The 20,694-nt window shown below is 38.5% G+C and overlaps 1 protein-coding gene across 2 annotated transcripts in view; it reads left to right on the top strand.

Annotated features, from left to right (window-relative positions):
* The window catches only part of PCYT1A (phosphate cytidylyltransferase 1, choline, alpha), a 47,836-nt gene that overhangs the window by 21,685 nt on the left and 5,457 nt on the right, over positions 1-20,694 (top strand). For both annotated transcript variants that reach the window (XM_013963486.2, XM_005675060.3), the window contains exons 3-7: positions 6,394-6,493; positions 14,838-14,954; positions 16,103-16,254; positions 18,619-18,697; positions 19,416-19,558. In XM_013963486.2, coding sequence (XP_013818940.1) covers positions 6,394-6,493; positions 14,838-14,954; positions 16,103-16,254; positions 18,619-18,697; positions 19,416-19,558 — 591 coding nt within the window. The remainder of the gene's footprint in view (positions 1-6,393; positions 6,494-14,837; positions 14,955-16,102; positions 16,255-18,618; positions 18,698-19,415; positions 19,559-20,694) is intronic.

Here is a 20,694-nt window from a genome sequence, read left to right as displayed (position 1 = left end):
CACCACATTTTATTTATCCTCTCATTAGTTGATATTTGGGTTGAACAAACAAGATTTTATGACTTACATTGTGCCTGCATGGCAGTGGTTACTGGTAGTGTTAAATAAGACCTTCCCTTTGAGAGATGTGAACATATTATAGAGCTCTGTAACTCAGATCTCAACTAGCTTTAAAAAAAAGTGCTTTCCTTGAGAGCAGGGCAAGGAATAGGATGTGTCACCAAGTATTTGGTAGCTGGGTTTGTAGGTCATGATAGTATGGATATAAAGGAGAGAAAAGAATTAAGGAGGAAAAATTAAAGGATAACTTTATGGCTAGTTTGTCTTTAAGTATAAAGAATTTGTGCTTCCTGGGTGGCTCAGTGATAAAGAATCCGCCTGCCAAGCAGGAGACATGGGTTTGATCCCTGAGTCAGAAGATTCCCTGGAGAAGGAAATGGCAACCCGCTCCAATATTCTTGCCTGGGAAATCCATGGACAAAGGAGCCTAGTGGGCTATAGTCCGTGGGATTGCAAAAGAGTTGGACATACAACAACAGTCAGGAGAAAGTTTTTATGAAAGCAATATTGCATTTAGAAGTTCTTTCATAATTCGGAGGATAATGATCATTGTAAGTTTTAATTTTTAGTTAAAATACTATTAGTTATAGTATTATACTATAGTAGTATATACTGTTGGTCTTCCTAGGTGGCACTAGTGGCAAAGAATCCGCTTGACAATGCAGGAGACATGAGATGTGGGTTTGATCCCTGAGTTGGGAAGATACCTTGGAGGAGAAAATACTGGAGGGAACCCCCTCCAGTATTCTTGCTTGGAAAATCCCTTAGACAGAGGAGCCTGGTGGGCTATGGTCCATAGGGTTGAAAAGAGTCGGACACAACTGAAGTGACTCAGCATGCATGCATGCAGTATATACTATTAGTTATGGACTTCCCAGGTGGGGCTAGTGGTTAAGAACCCATCTCCCAGTGCAGAAGACATAAGAGACACGGGTTTGATTCCTGGGTCAGGAAGATCCCCTGGAAGAGGGCATGCAGCTCAATCCAGTATTCTTGCCTGGAGAATCCCATGGACAGAGGAGCCTGGTGGGCTACAGTCCATAGGGTCACAAAGAGTTAGACACAACTGAAGAGACTTAGCATGCACTGTTAGTTATAATTTGCATAAACTTAGAAATTTTATATAACATTTAGAAGCTAACCTCTTAGATTAATACAAATTAGTTAATTTTGTTGGCATAAAGAAACCTGTGTTCCATAACGTGGAAGAGAGAATGAGCTAATGTTTTAGATTTGTTGAGTGACTACTTGTATGTGAAACACTCTACTAGTTAATTTGCATATGCTATTTTATTTAATCCTCATAACAAACTAATGGAGCAGGTTTTACTGTCTTCCATTTTATAGAAGATGAAAGCTTTAGAAGCTTGCCATGATTTCACTGCTATTAAGTAATAGGGCTGGAATTTAGATCTAACAATTTTCAGGTCCTAAAGGCTTGCCCTTTCATTTGTACTTTGCTACCAGAGAATCAGAAGACTTGAAAGCTATAATATTCCATAGGATTCATTTGAGGTTAAAATAAAGGAGATTTGTTTTAGGAGAACATAGGTAGAAAGAAATACTTGGTCCTACTTTTATAAACTTCAGCTTTTAGTGACACTTTTCTCTGAGAAGAGAATAATAGGGTGGTTTTTTGGCTTTATTTTGTGTTTTTAAGTACTACTCATTCTAACTGGAGGCAGCTTTAGACAGTTAAAGGTTTTGCTGATCTGCTGTAGCTGAAGAACCTTAGGTTTCATTCTCTATACTTAGGAGGAATCGATTCAGCACAAACTCTAGCCAGAAGGGACAGCTGCATTTGCCCTCTACAAGGAAGACTGAAGAAACAGAGTTATGAAAGATAGAATACTTAATGTATCTTTTAAAATTAAGGTAAAATTCACATAGCATAAAGTTCACAATTTTGTGCTGTGCTTAGTTGCTCAGTTGTGTCCAACTCTTTGCCATCCTTTGGATTGTAGCCCGCCAGGCTCCTCTGTCTGTGGGATTTTTCAGGCAAGAATACTGGAGTGGGTTGCTATTTTCTCCTTCGGGGATCTTCCCAACCCAGGGATCAAACCCATGTCTCCTGATTGTAGGCAGATTCTTTACCCTCTGAGACATCAGGGAAGCCCGAAGTTCACCGTTTTAATCATTTTAAAGTGTACAATTCAGTGGTTTTTAACACTAAAAATTCACAGTGGTTTTCAACACTAAATCACCACTGTCTAATTCCAGAATATTTTTATTACCACGGTAAAAAATCCCATACCCATTAGCAGTCATTCCCTCATTCTCCCCTCCCTCTTTACCCTGACAACCGCGAATCTACTTTCTCTCTCTAGGGATTTGCCTGTTATAGACATTTGGTATAATCACACAATATGTGGCCTTTTTTATGTCTGGCTTCTTTTATTTAGCACAATATTTTCAAGGTCTATCCAGGTGATAGTGGTTATCAGTACTTCATTCCTTTTTAAAAGTGAATCCATATAGACATACTACTCTGCTTATCCATTAATCAGTTGCTGGACATTTGAATTATTTCAGAGAACACAGTAAGGCTGTCTTTCATCTACATGTACTAATGTTAATAAGCATAATTTTTTCTATTTTATATATAAGCATTTATTTATATAAACAACTTCATTGTGATAATTCTTATACCATTATAATTCACACACACATTCTGAGTGTGCAGTTCAAAGTTTTTAAAAATGTTCACAGAGCTGTGTAGCCATCATCATAATACATTTTAGTACATTTTCATTACTCCAGAGGGAAACCCTGTACCTGTTAGCAGTCACTCTCCATTTCTCCCCAACCCTTCCAGCCCATTGTAACCAGTAATCTATTTTCTATCTATGAATTTTCCAATTCTGAACGTTGCAGATAAATGGAATCATATAGTAAGTGGTCTTTTGTGGCTGGTTCTTTCACTTAGCATAATTTTTTCAAAGTTCATCCATGTTGTAGCAGGTATCAGTATTGCATTCCTTTTTATGTCTGAATGGCATTTGTTTTTTGAGTTATACTTACATACAATAGAATGCATAAACCTTAGGTGTACAGCTCAATGTTTATATGTGTACATATCCATGTAGTAACTAGTACATCCAGAAGACCCCCCTCACATCCCTGCTAGTCAATATCTGCTTTTCCCAGATTTTTTTTTTGTTCTGTGGTTTCTATTCACCATAGATTAGTTTTGCCTGGTTTTGACTTTTATATAGGTGGAATCATAGAATATGTCTTATTTTGTGACTAGCATATACTTTTAGAAACACAAATTACTGTCAGGTATCTCTTTGAGTACTAACTTTTAGAAGATAAATTGTTTTTTTCAATTTAATCTGTAAGTAAATCTCTACTTCAGAAAATCACACATTTTGGGTCCTTGGTCTATTCTTTTTTTTTTTTTGTTATGATCTTTGTCTTTTTACTCTTTTTTAAAAATTTTATTTCATTTTTAGCTGTGTTGGGTCTTTGTTGCTGTGTGTAGGCCTTGTTGTGTTGAGTGGGGGCTCACTCTCTAGTTGTGGTGCTTGGGCTTTTCATTGTGGTGGCTTCTCTTGTTGTGGAGCACAGGCTTGAGGTGCGTGGGCTTCAGTAGTTGTGACGCATGGGCTTAGTTGCCCCACAGCATGTGGTATCTTCTAGGACCAGGGATTGAACTGATGTCCCCTGCATTGCAAGGCGGATTCTTAACCATTGGACCACCAGAGAAGCCCTCCCTGGTCTTTTCTTAACCTCTTTTTAAAAACATCTATATTATGCGAATAGCATTTCATTCTTTTTTGTGGTTGAGTAAGAAAGCTGAGCACCGAAGAACTGATGCTTTTGAACTGTGGTATTGGAGAAGACTCCTGGGAGTCCCTTGGACTGCAGGGAGATCCAATCAGTTCATTCTAAAGAAGCTCAGCCCTGGGTGTTCTTTGAAAGGAATGATGCTAAAGCTGAAACTCCAGTACTTTGGCTACCTCATGTGAAGAGTTGACTCATTGGAAAAAGACTCTGATGCTGGGAGGGATTGGGGGCAGGAGGAGAAAGGGACAACAGAGGATGAGATGGCTGGATGGCATCACCGACTTGATGGACGTGAGTGTGAGTGAACTCCGGGAGTTGGTGATGGACAGGGAGGCCTGGCGTGCTGCGATTCATGGGGTCACAAAGAGTCGGACACTACTGAGCATCTGAACTGAACTCAAAAAAAGATAACACACACAAATTTCCTAAAAATGACTGTTTTTCTTATAGCTTTAGCATATTTTAAACTAAGCTTATATAAGTGATCTTTAAAAGAAATATATTTTCATTTTAAAACCTTATTTAAAAAATATATCCTTATCTGAAATTAAAAGTGTCTTCCCAGTTTCTAAATTTAGTCTAGTCATGATGTGATCTGTGTAGAATTTAAAATTCTTAGTGACCATCACTATAGCTCAACAGAAATTTTAAAAATTGTAAGGGAATATTATGAACAACTCCATGCCAACCAAATGTGACAATTCAGGTGAAACAGACTTATTCCTAGAAAGAGCCAAATTGCCAAAACTGACCCAAGAAAAAAATAAAATGTGAATAGACCTGTCCCAATTGAAAATGTTACATTGTGTTTAAGAAAATCTTCCCACAAAAACAAAGCTGGACACAGATTACTTCACTGGTGAATTCTATCAAACATTTGAGGAAGAAGTAATACCAACCCTATGCACTTTCAGAGAATAGAGGAGATAACATTTCCTAATCCATTTTATGAGACCAGATATCAAAGCTAGGCAAAAACAGAACAAGAAAAGAAAATTACAGTTCAAAATCCCTCATAAGCTTAGATGCAAAGATTCCTAATAATATATTAACAAATTGAATCCCAGAACATATGAAAAGATTTATACATTGTGATCAAGAAGAAACTCAAGAATGAAAGGTTGGCTTAGCATTCTAAAATCAATGCATCTAATACACCATAATTAATTTTAAAAAACAAAATATGATTGTACCAATATTGTATAAAAGGCATGTGACAAAATCCAACATTCGTTCATTAAAAAACTTTAAACAAGGAATTAATTCACTGGTGGCCCAGTGATTAGGACTCAGTACTTTCATTGCTGTGTCCCTGGTTCTGTCCCTTGTTAGCAAACTAAAATCCTGCAAACTGCTTGACATGGTCAAAAAAACAAAACCCAAAACACCTCTTAACAAACTACAAAAGGAAGAGAGATTGCTCAATCTGATAAAGGACATCTAAGAAAAACCTACAACTAACTTAATACTTGATGTTGAAAGATTGCATGCTTCTCCCCTAAGATTGGGAGTAAGGCAAGAATGTTTGTCCTCGCAATCTCTATTCACCATTGTACTAGAGGTTTCAACTATTGCAATAAGGGATAATGAATGGAAATTAAAGACATTCAGGTTGGAAAGGAATAAGTAAAACTGTCTTTGTTCACATACAACATGGTCTCATATGTAGACAGTTCTAAGGAATCTATCAAACAAACTGCTCAAACTGATAATTGAGTTTAAGCCACAGGAGATGAGAATCAACTGAAATTACTCATACTGATACACATACACACTTACAAATCAATTGCATTTCTCTATACTGGCAAGGAACAACCCCAAAATAAAATTAAGAAAACAGTTACAAAAGCATCAAATAGAATAAAATACTTAGAAATAAATGTAACAAATACTCCTAAGTAAGACTTTCCTCCAAAGAGGAAAAGAGCATACCTGTATTCATATTTCAGCTTTGCCTCTGAGTAATTACATGCAATTCATATAACTTCTCTGAACCTCATTTTCCTCATCTTTAAATTGAGGAAATTAACTGTCATACTGCTTGCCTCACAGGGCTGTAAATGAGAATTAGAACATATTTACAGTGTAAAACATTACACAGTGATGATTCTACTTAAAGAATATGGCAGCTGTTTACCTTCCCAGTTCCGTACCACTTCAACTAAGTGGTAAGAAAATGGACTTGTGAACTTTGGCAATTTCATCACATAGTTCAGGGTTGGCTCTTCTACCATCTGGTAGAGGAGCTGTCATTCTGGACCCAGTTGGTTGGGACTATGTGTAGCTTCCCAGCCACCGTCCACCATGGTGGCCAAAATCACCATCAAGACATTTATCTTTTGTGCCATGAATTGCCCATCTGGTAAAAGGTTGTACTTTGACTTGTCATTTTGGAATGCTTATATCTTTTTCCTTATTAAGGTTATGAAGATTTAGGAAAAATTTTAATCTTAGCATGTTTAATAACTGATTGTTCTGTCAAGCTACCATTTCTTTTGAGCATTTTATTGACTTTATCTTTTCCCTCATTTTCCTCTTCTTAAGGGTTTACGGCAGCCAGCGCCTTTTTCTGATGAAATTGAAGTAGACTTTAGTAAGCCCTATGTCAGGGTAACAATGGAAGAAGCCAGCAGAGGAACTCCTTGTAAGTAAACGATGAATTATGTTTTTGTTTGACTATTGTTTTTAACATTCAGTTGTATTTATGAAATATACACCTACTTTATATTCTTCCCTCAGTTTACCTGGAAAAGCTAGTTAAGAGAGGTGTTCCTCCCATCTCTCTTGCTATTCTATTTAAGAGGATAATGTACCCCATAAAATTTAATTTGTTTTTTCTTCAGTTCAGTTCAGTTCAGTTCAGTTGCTCAGTCGTGTCTGACTCTTAGCGACCCCATGAATCTCAGCACACCAGGCCTCCCTGTCCATCACCAACTCCTGGAGTTCACTCAGACTCACATCCATCGAGTCAGTGATGCTATCTAGCCATCTTATCCTCTGTCATCCGCTTCTCCTCCTGCCCCCAATCCCTCCCAGCATCAGAATCTTTTCCAAGGAGTCAACTCTTCGCATGAGGTGGCCAAAGTACTGGAGTTTCAGCTTTAAGCATCATTCCTTCCAAAGAAATCCCAGGGCTGATCTCCTTCAGAATGGACTGGTTGGATCTCCTTGCAGTCCAAGGGACTCTCAAGAGTCTTCTCCAACACCACAGTTCAGAAGCATCAATTCTTCGGCGTTCAGCTTTCTTCACAGTCCAACTCTCACATCCATACATGACCACTGGAAAAACCATAGCCTTGACTAGACAGCCCTTTGTTGGCAAAGTAATGTCTCTGCTTTTCAGTATGCTATCTAGGTAGGTCATAACTTTTCTTCCAAGGAGTAAGCATCTTTTAATTTCATGGCTGCAGTCACCATCTGCAGTGATTTTAGAGCCCCAAAACATAAAAGTCTGACACTGTTTCCACTGTTTTCCCCATCTATTTCCCAGTATTTTTGTCATAGCTAGGAGAAATAGTGATACACATTTTGGGCTGTTATCATCATAGCTAGAGATACAGAGGAACAAAGAGGATAAAATATTAACTTGAGCTGGTTTATAATCCTGTTTGTCTTATCAGAGGCCCAGATAATGTCAGACTGTCACATTTTTAATAGTCTTCAGAATTTCCCCCAAGTTTTCCTTTCTATCAGTCTGTACACTCGCTATGATACTACTGATTGATATAGAACAAAAATATCCCAAGTTGGGAGATGCTCTTCACTTAGTTTTATCTTTATTGACATTGAAAGTTTTCCAAGTTTTTCAAAGAAGATTTTCCTTTATTATTTTCAAAGCCCATACTCTTTATTTGTATACTTAGTTTACATCATTAATTAGCAGGGTTTGGCCTCATAAATTATTAATATGTATCCTAGACACTTTCCCTGTTTTGGGCAGTTGGTTTTGGAGATCATCAAATCCTAGTTTTCATTGCATCACTGTTTACAATAGTAGGACTTGGAGGCAATTTAAATGTCCATCAGCAGAGGAATGGATGAAGAGGATGTGGTACATCAATGCAATGGAGTATTACTCAGCCATAAAAAGGAATGAAATGGTACCATTTGCAGAGACATGGATACAGACCTAGAGATGGTCATACAGTGTGAAGTAAATCAGAAAGAGAAAAACAAACATCATATACTATTGCTTATATGTGGAACCGAGAAAAATGTTACAGATGAACTTACATGCAAAGCAGAAATAGAGACACAGATGTAGAGAACAAACTTTCTGAATACCTGGTGGGGAGGAGAGAGAGGAATGAATTGGGAGATTGGGATTGATTTATATACACTGCTATGTATAAAATAGATAATTCATGAGAACCTGTTGTATAGCACAGAAAACCCTACTCAGTGCTCTGTGGTGACCTAAATGGGAAGGAAATCTTAAAAAAAAGAGGGGATATATGTATAACTGATTCACTTTGCTATATAGCAGAAACTAACAACATTCTAAAGCAACTGTCCTTCAATAAAAATTAAAAAGAATAAAACAGAAACTGCATGAGCATTTGTTATGAATACAAAGTCCTATTGGTATTTGTTCTTACTTCTCTTTAAGTTCTCCAGTTCTCCTTTTTTCCCCAATCCTTTTTCATTTCTTTCTTGATTACTATGGTTTTTATTCTGTAAATGTAGGGCTGGACTCAACCTAGGCAAGCTCTCAGGAATAAGAGGTAGTTATAGCCACAAATCTATATACATTTTCAGTATATAGAAGATATTTATAGTTACTTAATTGTGTTAGTATGTTTACTCTCTGTTGTAACTTAGAAGTAGTGAAATGAATGCTGGGCAGTGTCAAGCTAGGATCATAATACCCTTTGGCTGAATCTTATCCATATAAACTATGGTTTTGAGGTCCTCAAAATTCCAGAGAATGTGGTCCTTTTGGAAGAATGTTTAGATATAGCTCATGTTGATCACAACCCTTCTGATTTATGACGTGATTTCTTTTGGGTTTGGCTCCTCTTACTTCAATAATAACTAGGCTAATGAGGCAGAGTAAGATGACACCAAGAAAAGACAGGCTGTATGTGACAGAGTAGTGGTGGCAGGTTAGACTAAAGAATGTTGCTGGACAGTTCACGGATCACATTCAGATGTGATAGTAGAGCCTGTTGAAGGCAAGGACTTTTCATATCCTAATGATACACATTGAGAATGCAGTACCTCACCAGATCTGATCATATTAGTTATATTACCTACCTTGTTGCTAAATCTAGCCACATACCATTTGTGGAAGATAAAAATGTATGTGTGTATGTGTATATATATATACTGTTTCCAAGTTTTGACACTTGTTTTTTTTTTTACACTTGTAATTAACAAATGCTAAATAGTAAATCTAATTTCGAAAAATTTTATAATAGTAGAATTTTACAGGTAAATCATTTTTGAGATTATATACTTTTTAGTCTCTTTATTATATACATGAATAAAGGTCCATAGAAATTAAGAAGTGAAGTTTCCCCTACAGTATCACAAATAACTAGTGATAGAATTGGAGCTAAAACCTAAGTTTTTCCATCTTTGTGTTGTTTTCACCCTGGAGTGTTGTTATTCTTTATAGACATCAGTTATAAATAATAGAAGACCAACAGCAAACTGATTATATCTTGGGTGGAACAAATAGTCCCAAATTGGCCTATAAAGTTTGCCAATTTGACCTCCGGTTTTTCCTTTATCTTATTCTCTCTGTTCAGTATTATGTTAAATAATCAAGTAATTGATTGTCTTCATGCAGGTACCAGATAAGGAATAAACCAATAAAGAATCTACACATGCCATCATTAGTGAATTTTAAACCAATAACTGGTTCAAGAGTCATCCCTCCCCTGCCCCCAGGTTTTCATTTAGGGAGGTTAAGAGAGAGTACAAGAGGGAAGTTTGTGTAATCTTGGAGTAAATGCACTACTTAGCAATAAAGGAGTATGGCTTGAGAGATGAGAAGATTGTCTCTTTTCAGTTCAGTTCTGTTGCTCAGTCATGTCTGACTCTTTGAGACCCCATGGACTGCAGCACACCAGGCTTCTCCGTCCATCACCAACTCCTGAAGCTAGCTCAGACCTCATGTCCATCGAGTCAGTGATGCCATCCAACCATCTCATCCTATGTCATACTCTTCTCCTGCCTTCAGTCTTTCCCAGCATCAGGGTCTTTTCTAATGAGTCAGTTCTTCACATCGGGTGGCCAAAGTATTGGAGCTTTAGCTTCAGCATCAGTCCTTCCAATGAATATTCAGGACTAATTTCCTTTAGGATCGACTGGCTGGATCTCCTTGCAGTCCAAGGGACTCTTGAGTCTTCTCCAACACCACAATTCAAAAGCATCAATTCTTCAGCACTCAGCTTTCTTTATGGTCCTACTCTCACATCCATAACATGACTACTGGAAAAAACATAGCTTTGACTAGATGGACCTTGGTTGGCAAAGTAATGTCTCTGCTTTTTAATATGTTGTCTAGGTTGGTCATAGCTTTTCTTCCAAGGAGCAAGCGTCTTTTAATTTCATGGCTGCAGTCACCATCTGCAGTGATTTTGGAGCCAAAGAAAATAAAATCTCTCACTGTTTCCATTGTTTTTCATCTATTTGCCATGAAGTGATGGGACTGGATGCCTTGATCTTAGTTTTCTGAATGTTGAGTTTTAAGCCAGCTTTTTCGCTCTCTTTCACTTTCATCAAGAGGCTCTTTAGTTCCTCTTTGCTTTCTGTCATAACGGAGATGTCTTCTGCATATCTGAGGTTACTAAAATTTCTTCCGGCAATCTTGATTCCAGCTTGTGCTTCATCCAGCTTGGCGTTTCCCATGATGTAGTCTGCGTATAAGTTAAATAAGCAGGGTGACAATATACAGCCTTGACATACTCCTTTCCTAATTTGGAACCAGTCCATTCCATGTCCAGTGCTAACTGTTGCTTCTTGACCTGCATACAGATTTCTCAGGAGGCAGGTCACGTCTGGTATTCCCATCTCTTTCAGAATTTCCCACAGTCTGTTGTGATCCATACAGTCAAAGGCTTTGGCATCATCAATAAAGCAGAAGTAGATGTTTTTCTGGAATTTTCTTGCTTTTTTGATGATCCAACGGATATTGGCAATTTGATCTCTGGTTCCTCTGCCTTTTCTAAATCCATTTTGAACATCTGGAAGTTCATGTACTGTTGAAGCCTGGCTTGGAGAATTTTGAGCATTACTTTGCTAGTATGTGAGATGAGTGCAATTGTGTGGTTGTTTGAACATTCTTTGGCATTGCCTTTCTTTGGGATTGGAATGAAAACTGACCTTTTCTACTCCTGCAGCCACTGCTAGTTTTCCAAATTTGCTGGCATATTGAGTGCAGCACTTTCACAGCATCATCTTTTAGGATTTGAAATAGCTTAGCTGGAATTCCATCACCTCCACTAGCTTTGTTCGTAGTGATGCTTCCTAAGGCCCACTTGACTTTGCATTCCAGGATGTCTGGCTGTAGGTGAGTGATCACACCATTTTGTGGTTATCTAGGTCATTAAAATCTTTTTCTGTATAGTGCCTCTGTGTATTCTTGCCACCTCTTCTTAATATCTTCTGCTTCTGTTAGGTCCATATCGTTTCTGTCCTTTATTGTGCCCATCTTTGCACAAAATGTTCCCTTGGTATCTCTAATTTTCTTGAAGAGATCTCTAGTCTTTCCCATTCTTTTTTTTTCCTCTATTTCTTTGCGTTGATCACTTAGGAAGGCTTTCTTATCTCTCCTTGCTGTTCTCTGGAACTCTGCATTCAGATGGGTATCTCTTTCCTTTTCTCTTTCCTTTTTGCTTCTCTTCTTTTCTCAGCTATTTGTAAGGCCTCCTCAGACAACCATTTTGCCTTTTTGCGTTTCTTTTTCTTGGGGATGGTTTTGACCACCTCCTCCTGTACAGTGTCTCAAACCTTCATCCACAGTTCTTCCACAGACAGGCACTGTCTGTCAGATCTAATCCCTTGAATCTGTTTGTCACTTGCACTGTATAATCGTAAAGGATTTGATTTAGGTCTACCGGCATGGTCTAGGGTTTTTCCTACTTTCTTCAGTTTAAGTCTGAATTTTCAGTAAGAAGTCACAGTCAGCTCCTGATCTTGTTTTTGCTGATGGTATAGAACTTTTCCATCTTTGACTGCAAAGACTATAATCATTCTGATTGCGGTATTGACCATTTGATGATGTCCATATGTAGAGTCATCTGTTTTGTTGCTGGTGTTTACTATGACCAGTGCGTTCTCTTGGCAAAATTCTGTTAGCCTTTGTCCTGCTTCATTTTGTATTCCAAGGCCAAATTTGCCTGTTACTCTACATATCTCTTGACTTCCTATTCTTGTCTCTTTTAGAAGACGAAAAGACTTTTTTCTGTTTTAGAAAAGAAGAAAAAGGCAAGAGTCTGAAGGGCAATGGAAATCTGTTAAAGATGGAATATTTCAATGGTAGCTATTTGAGAGAATATGTCAAAAGAAATAATAAATCGAAATCCAGGTCTTTTCTGTTTAAAGGAGAACATCTAGTTACTTAGTCTAGAAGTAGTGCAAAGACTATAATTTATAATCCAAATCAAGACCATTTTTGAAAGTGAAAGCAGTTGCTCTTGATAATGTGCTGGAACAGCAGATGTAGGTCAAAGGGTATAGTCATCCTGGCCCTTAGCCACTTGATAAAAGAATGCAAAACGCATTCTTTCTCCCTAGATTTTTAGTTCAACAGTGGCCCCTTCTGGTCAGTTGATTAATACACCAGCCTGGATTTTCCAAAGACTTGGGGTTAAGACAGAGAGAGTTGAGAGGTTGGAGTGCTGGGGAAATGCTGAAGAGAGCAAGAGGCACATCTGGGGCTGATCCAAGAAAGTCCAGAGTGATTTGGTCTAATATGGATGTTTAACTGCTGGCAAATAGCCACTCAGTTAACAGCATTCTGTCCTACTGCCACTATCCAGGAAATGTGTTTACTGAGCTAAATCTCCCTCATCTCACTTTGCCCTTGTTATATACTAATGGCAAAGAAACACCAGTACAGTATTCTCAAGTTTTATATTCTGTCTGTTGTCTTTTAGGATCAAATAAAGTGAGATCATAACTACTCTGGACTTATTTAGGAAAGATAGAAGTGTGTTAGTTGCTTCATGGTCATGATTTCTAGGATGTTGAAGAGAGATTATACTACTCAGATTGGGCGGGGGTTGCTTTGTTTTGTAGGTGAGAAAACTGATACTTAAAGAGATTGAGATTACATAGGAATGTAGCTTGTTAGGAAGCTTAAGCTTTAACTTTTTCTGATTCCTAAATCCATCATATTATTTCTCCATTTTTTGTTGTATTGGTGTATTTATTTTATTTAAAAACTTTACTTCCTATAAAATCAATGCGTTCCCATGACCTAACATTGAAAAAGGACACAGGTGAAATGTCTTCCTCTCACTACTATCTCAGATCCACCTAGTATCCCTTTTGCAGGCAACCAGTATTGCCAATTTCCTATGGATATCTAAGCAAATAATATAAGCAAACTCTTCCCACAGTTTTAGTGAGTGGATCATGTCATAGTCAGTATAACAATGAAGTTTAGGTTGTTTCCAAATTTTTGCTATTACAAACAGTGCTGCAATGAATAATGCAATTTGCATACATATTTACAAACATATCCGTGAGATAAATTCCTAGAATTGGAATAGCTGGGCTAAAGGGTATAAACATTTGTCCTTTGTCTTTTGACAGATATTACCTAATTTCCTTTCTTAAAAGTTATACCAGTTTATATTTCTATCAGCAGTGTGTATGGTTTCTCAGTTTAAAAACTATTCGTTTATGGATAAAGCTGTCTATAAAGAAAAGTCCATAAGCCTCCTGAGAACCACTTTCCTCTCTCTTGATTCATTGTCCTCAAGGCAGAAAGGAGATGTATCTTATCCTTACCTTCAGTATGGTGTATTTGATAAGGCTTTGACTCTTCTTTCCAAAAATAATACAGATGCTCCTACTGTTCTTTTTTGCTGCTACAGTGAAACAACTCTTCTTTTATTCATGTAGTGGAAATAGGACTCATTAGATTTATCATTTGAAGCATGATGAACCACTGTATCAATTTCTTTCTCAATGTGTTTACTTGACTTTAGAATTAGTCTTGTACCCCAGGATATCATTTCCTGCCTTTTCTTTCACAGTCCACTACCACTAACAATAAGTTGACAGTCATTTACACAAATGGACAGGAGAAGAGGAAAAGCTCTAATATAAAGTCCTAAAGTATTTATATATGATTTTCAAGTATTTTCTGTATCACCATATACTGAGAAGGTGTAACATATTCACTGTCAAGGAGAAATGCTTGAAGAAATTCCATCTGTTACCATAGAGCAGATAGTGAGGGTGAATCTGGGACTGAGAAGCAATAGATTGACAACTGGTGCTTGCCTTCCCTCTTTTTCAGTCTCACTCCTCAGGATCACTCTACTTTCAAAGCAAAGTATTTTATTTTCAAAGCAAAATGTTAGTCATTAGTAATCACAGCAGCTTGAAAATGAGAGAGCAGGCAGCCAGAGAATAGTTTAATTATAGTCTGTTTAAACATAACTGAAGTTTAAATATAAACCAAAAGTGATGATTTTAAAGTTTCAGATATAGCTCTTGTATAACTCTTCCCTTTACTTCTTAAATAACTTTAAGAAAAAATAATCAAGAAACCCAATTACCTGATCAATTTGGTAAACCCAGGCTGACGACGAGAGTTAGTGGCTATAATGCCAAGAGAGTCTGTGGAATTCTGTGATATTATTCCTTACAATCCCAAAACACCCCAAATTAAGGTGAACAGCCAGAGAATACCTTAAAAGAGAGTTGTGCAAGAATTGAACAGTCACACAGTGCCATTTCCATTTGTTAAATATGAGGTATTGAGTCAGTTTGTTTGTCTGATAAATTCTTTCCTTTGGATTTAGGTGAACGGCCTGTGAGAGTTTATGCAGATGGAATATTTGACTTATTTCATTCTGGTCATGCCCGGGCTCTGATGCAAGCAAAGAACCTTTTCCCTAATACATACCTCATTGTGGGAGGTAAGAAAACACCTACTGACTTAGGTGCTGTCCAGAAAAAAATTATAGTAGCCTTTTTTCTCCTGTCTTTATAACCTGAGTACATTGACTCTTACTTTGGTTTTTAAATGAGGGATATAGTGTAGCCTCCAAGATGTGAAGAACATGAACTATCTAAAACCTGAACTGTATTAACCTGGAGAGAGACGCTGTAAGCTCGTTGACTTGAGATGTCCAGGATTTATCTCGCTGGTTTTGGCTGGTTTCTGCAGTCTGATCCCCTATTGCCTACTTTAAAACAGCATTTACTTTAGATTTCAGTTTATCATCCTAACATGACTCTATGTTTGTATGTGTACTGTGCAGGCTCAGTTGTGTGACTTTGTGACCCCGTGGACCCTAGCCCACCAGGCTCCTCTGTCCATGGTATTTTTCAAGCAAGAGTACTGGAATGGGTTGCCTTGCCCTTCTCCAGGGCATCTTCCCAACCCAGGGATTGAACCCACATCTCTTGCATCTCTTGGCATTGGCAGACAGATTCTTTACCACTGTATCACCTGGGAAGCCCCTCAGTTTATCATTCTGAATCAGCTGAAGTGCAAAAGTTTGCTAAGCAAATGTTATGTGGTCCAGTCCAGGCTAATAGGGCTTCACTGGTGGCTCAGATAGTAAAGAAGCTGCCCTCAGTGTGGGAGACCCAGCTTTGCTCCCTGGATCGGGGAGATCCCTTGGAGAAGGGAATGACAACTCATGCCAGTATTCTTGTTTAGAGAATCCCATGGACAGAGGAGCAGCCTGGTGGGCTACAGTCCATGGGGTCACAATGAGTCAGACATGATTGAGCAACTGATACTTGCCAGTCTAATAGGAAAACATTTTTTTAAACTGTTCATTGATGCAGAAAGGTACAGTAGGTTCATTTCAAAGCCAAAGATCTTATTCTTCCGTTGTATCCTCTCCTTTCCAAAGTGTGAACATAGTGAGTGTTGCTCCCGAAGGTGTATCTTGGATTAGGGAAAGCATTGTTATCCAGACTGAGCTACATTTAGAATACTGTTATCCAAGTGGGATGATTGGTTACAATCCTAGGAAATGGTAGAGGTTGGTGACCAAGGTGTGATTAAGCAGAGGGGACTTTGACTTATAACCTTATGATGTGGTGAACTCAGTTTGCAGTGATGAGCTAACACACAACTTCAAAGGCTTCACCGTGATGAATGAAAATGAGCGCTATGATGCAGTGCAGCACTGCCGCTATGTGGATGAGGTGGTGAGGAATGCCCCCTGGACCCTGACACCAGAGTTCCTGGCAGAACACCGGGTAAGAAACTGAGTACATGTTCCCATTCCCTGTTTTGTACTTCCCTCAACTTTGAAGGCTTCTGGTACTTGGGCTAGTTTTCCACTAGCTTTATTTTACTTCCTTCTCTGTAAATTTAATATAGAAGAGATGATGATGTTATTACTTCTAATAATAGTCATCCTTAACATTTTTATTGGATTTGATGGTTTAGAGGCGCTTTTACATCCATTATATTTCATTTGTTCCCCACAAAAGTCCTGTTGGGTAGTTGTTAGTTATTTCCACTTTACATATAAGAACAGGGCCAGAGAGACCAAATAACCAGGTTACACACTAGCAGGGCTAGAAATTTAACCTCTTCAGTTATGGAGTCTATGCACCCCCACCCCTTCCCCCATAGATGTGTCCATCCTCATAGTGTACCAGCCTCTTTAGAGTATACCTAGCCCCAGCCATGCTCTCAGTTCAGTTCAGTTGCTCAGTTGTGTCTGACTTTTCGCCACTCCATGGACTGCAACACGCCAGGCTTCCCTGTCCATCACCAACTCCCAGAGTTTACTCAGACTCATGTCCATTGAGTCGGTGATGCCATCCAACCATCTCATCTTCTGTCATACCCTTCTCCTCCCGCCTTCAATCTTTCCCAGCATCAGGGTCTTCTCAAATGAGTCAGTTCTTCCCATCAGGTAGCCAAAGTATTGGAGTTTCAGCTTCAGCATCAGTCCTTTCAATGAATACTCAGGACTGACTCCTTTTAGGATGGACTGGTTTGATCTCCTTGTAGTCCAAGGGACTTTGAAGACTCTTTTCCAACACCACAGTTCAAAAGCATCAATTCTTCGGCGCTCAGCTTTCTTTATAGTCCAACTCTCGCATCCATACACGACCACTGGAAAAACCATAGCCTTAACTAGACGGACCTTTGTTGGCAAAGTAATGTCTCTGCTTTTTAATATGCTGTCTAGGTTGGTCATAACTTTTTTCCCATGCTCTCAAGGAGCTCACATTCCAGGAAGTAAAATATAGAAACATGGACTTACCTTGTAATGGCTTAAATTTAGTTTCAAGACTTTTAATTTCAGGCTAGAAATTATGTGGGGTCAGAAACCAGGGAGGTTTCTCACTTTGTCTCAGTGAGTTGGTATTATAAAAATCCTTATCTCCTTCTTATTTTCCCACATTAAAAAAGCAGATTTCCTACAAAAGATGGGTTTATAGCTGAGAAGAACTTACCAGATCAGGTTGGAGGCCCTTAAGCTTGAGAAACCAGCAAGCATGTTGTAAGTTCTCTACAGTGGTGTGTAGAATGTTGAAAGTAAATTGTCCAGTGAGATAGGAAAGAACAAAAGTAGCCAAAGTGCTTCAAAAGCAGTATTTGGGTAAGCCTGAAGCTAAGGCATATTTGTTACAACTATTTAGGATTAGGACAGACCTTTTATAGTTCTGTAGCTTTTCTGCATCAACATTTAGCAGCCAGTGGTACCAAAGGTGAAGAGCAAGATTATTCTCAGCAACATAGCCAGGCAGGCCCAGGCAGAAGAGGTTAGACGGACTCCCAGATTCCCTTTTCTCTCCTTGTTAGTAGTATATCGTCAGTCACGAGTCTGGCTTGCTCACTGTTCTTATTTTCACTTTGCTGCCTTTGTGTCCCTGACAAATTGTTCATGGGTAATTGATACGTTAGTTGAGAGTTCCTGACATAGTCCTGATGAGTGTAACATTACAATGGCTTCTGGGAGCTGGGTATGGTGGTATTAGCAATTTAATTAACAAAGGAGATACGGCCTATTCAGGAAGGGGTAAATAAATGAGGTTTAGAAAGATTGTTGATCCCAGTGCAAGAGATATTGACAGTAGTAAAGTGATAGATCTGAGACCTAAAGGTCTTTTATGGGGCTCTTGGTTGCTGTTTTTATATTCCCACTTACCTCACAGACTTAGAGAGAAACCAGTTAACAAAGAAGTGACTTCTTATATTTTTAGAAACCATGTTTGACTAGTTCTTGTAGAGCCAGGAGGATAGGGAGGTTTCTTTTCTTCTTTTCTTGACTCCATCCACTAGCTAGCATAGCAGAAAATCCTCCAGGCCTATTTCCCACACCATGATGACTGGTATTCATTGTGAGGGTAGCACTTCCAGGAACCAGGAGGAGCAACTAGAAGAGAAACTGGCTAGCTTCATGTTTATGATCCATAAACAGCTAGGTTGGATCACTTGTAAAAGAATCATGAAATTTATGAGCCGAGCAAGGAGAGACAAAGAGAAAAGTTGATTTGAGCCCTGTCTTCACCTTGTGGCCCTTTTTCTGGGCCACAGAGTGTTGCCTGGTTCTTTCTAAGTAGCAGTTATCCTGAGTTTTAATGATGTTTCCTTATTTTCAGATTGATTTTGTGGCTCATGATGACATCCCTTATTCTTCTGCTGGGAGTGATGATGTTTATAAGCACATCAAGGAAGCTGGTGAGTACGCTGATGTGCATCCTCATTTTATGGAGTCTCAGGAACAATGACATAGTCAATCACATCACTACAGAGGAAAATTTATACAGTGAGAAATTGAACATCCACTTTTAGGTCACACTTTGGATAAGAGGTTAAAGTGAGCATAGCATAATATCCCGGAGAAGGCAATGGCACCCCACTCCAGTACTCTTGCCTGGAAAATCCCATGGACGGAGGAGCCTGGTAGGCTGCAGTCCATGGGGTCACTAAGAGTCAGACATGACTGAGCGACTTCACTTTCACTTTTCACTTTCATGCATTGAAGAAGGAAATGGCAACCCACTCCAGTGTTCTTGCCTGGAGAATCCCAGGGACAGGGGAGCCTGGTGGGCTGCCGTCTCTGGGGTCACACAGAGTCAGACACGACTGAAGCGACTTAGCAGCAGCAATAGCAGCATCATAATATCCATCAGTTCTCAGTCTAAACATCTACTTTTGTTATCTCTTTTAATTTCAAGAAACCTTTCTCCAGCCCCATTCTTTTCTTAATATTAGGACCTTTCCTTACTCCTAACCCTTCATTCAGTCTTTCTTCTGTATGTTAGTATCTCAGACTGTACTTAGTAATAGCAGACTCTGCTTTTTGAGGATAGGAAAGGACTGTGGCTCCCAGTTTCCATCTAGTCCTACTGCCTGAGCTATTCAGAGTATCACAGTATTTGTGTTTTGGGGTTAGGCATGTTTGCTCCAACACAGAGGACAGAAGGTATCTCCACATCAGACATCATCACTCGAATTGTCCGTGACTATGATGTGTATGCCAGGCGGAACCTCCAGAGGGGCTACACAGCAAAGGAACTCAATGTCAGCTTTATCAATGTAAGTTTTAACCTCATCCCAGAGTTCCCTGGCCCTATAGGACATGTTGCCTCTCACTTTGTCTAAGTTAAACTTGCTCTTCAATCTGCTCTTATTATCACCTCCAAAAGCTCAGTGGATACCTCTTTGCACATAGTACTACTATGCCAAGCTTTTTACAAAGAGCATTTGGATGTATCTGTTCTATAAAAAGAAGCATTATCTGCCTTTATAGTCTAGTATCACAACATTGATATAAGGACATACAGCCAATTAAATAAGAATGTGTAACTTACAAAGTACAGTGTTTATATCGAATACATTTAAAACAGTGGTTCTTAATTTTTTTTTTGGTATGGTCTTTATAAATCTGATGAAAACTATGGATCTTCTCCCTGTGTGGTTAGTAACACACAACATTTTGCATGCAACTTCTCAAGGCACATGGAACTAACTTTTAAAATTTGATTTATGAAAGCAAGTTTATCTTAGCTTAATATTGCCCTTAGAAACAAACTGCTATACATTTTGTATATAAATTATACCTCAGTAAAATTGATTTAAAAAGAAGAAAGCTGCTGTGTCTTCTATATGTGAGTAATTTACCATGCTCCCTCATTTGTTCCCAGCTCTGTGAATTATGAATGGGTAAAATGGTTTCATCTAAATTGATTTATCTGTGCAAATAAATGCTGGCTACTGTTAACAACCTAGTTGTTGTTACACTGCAGAATTTATTTTCATGTGTTTAAGAATCTTAAACATATTCCCCTTCCCCTTTATGATCTGAAAATGAGAACACTTTTCATTTGGCTAAAGACTCCTTCCCTCCCTTTGGGAGGGTTCATACCATTTTCCCTTATTTTTAGGGACCAATGAGTATCATCCTTACTTTGCGAATGAGCAAACAGACCTCCAGATATTTAAAAAAAAAAAACTTCTCTGTAGTCATAGAATAAGCCAGTGATGGAGGGAAAATTTTAGCACAATAAATGAATTAAGTAAAAGGTCTACTGCTTTCTTTTTCAGCCTGTTAGAGTTGACTTGTTGTTGGCAATACTGTACAGTGATCTTGTTGCTCCCTCCCTATACATATACATCTCCATCTAGAATGGGGTTTTGGGTTTTGTTGGGCATGTGTATCTTCCAAGTTAATG

Source organism: Capra hircus, chromosome 1 (assembly GCF_001704415.2).
Source record: "Capra hircus breed San Clemente chromosome 1, ASM170441v1, whole genome shotgun sequence".
In the NCBI taxonomy this organism is placed as follows: domain Eukaryota; kingdom Metazoa; phylum Chordata; class Mammalia; order Artiodactyla; family Bovidae; genus Capra; species Capra hircus.
This window is presented reverse-complemented; position numbering and strand designations above follow the sequence as displayed.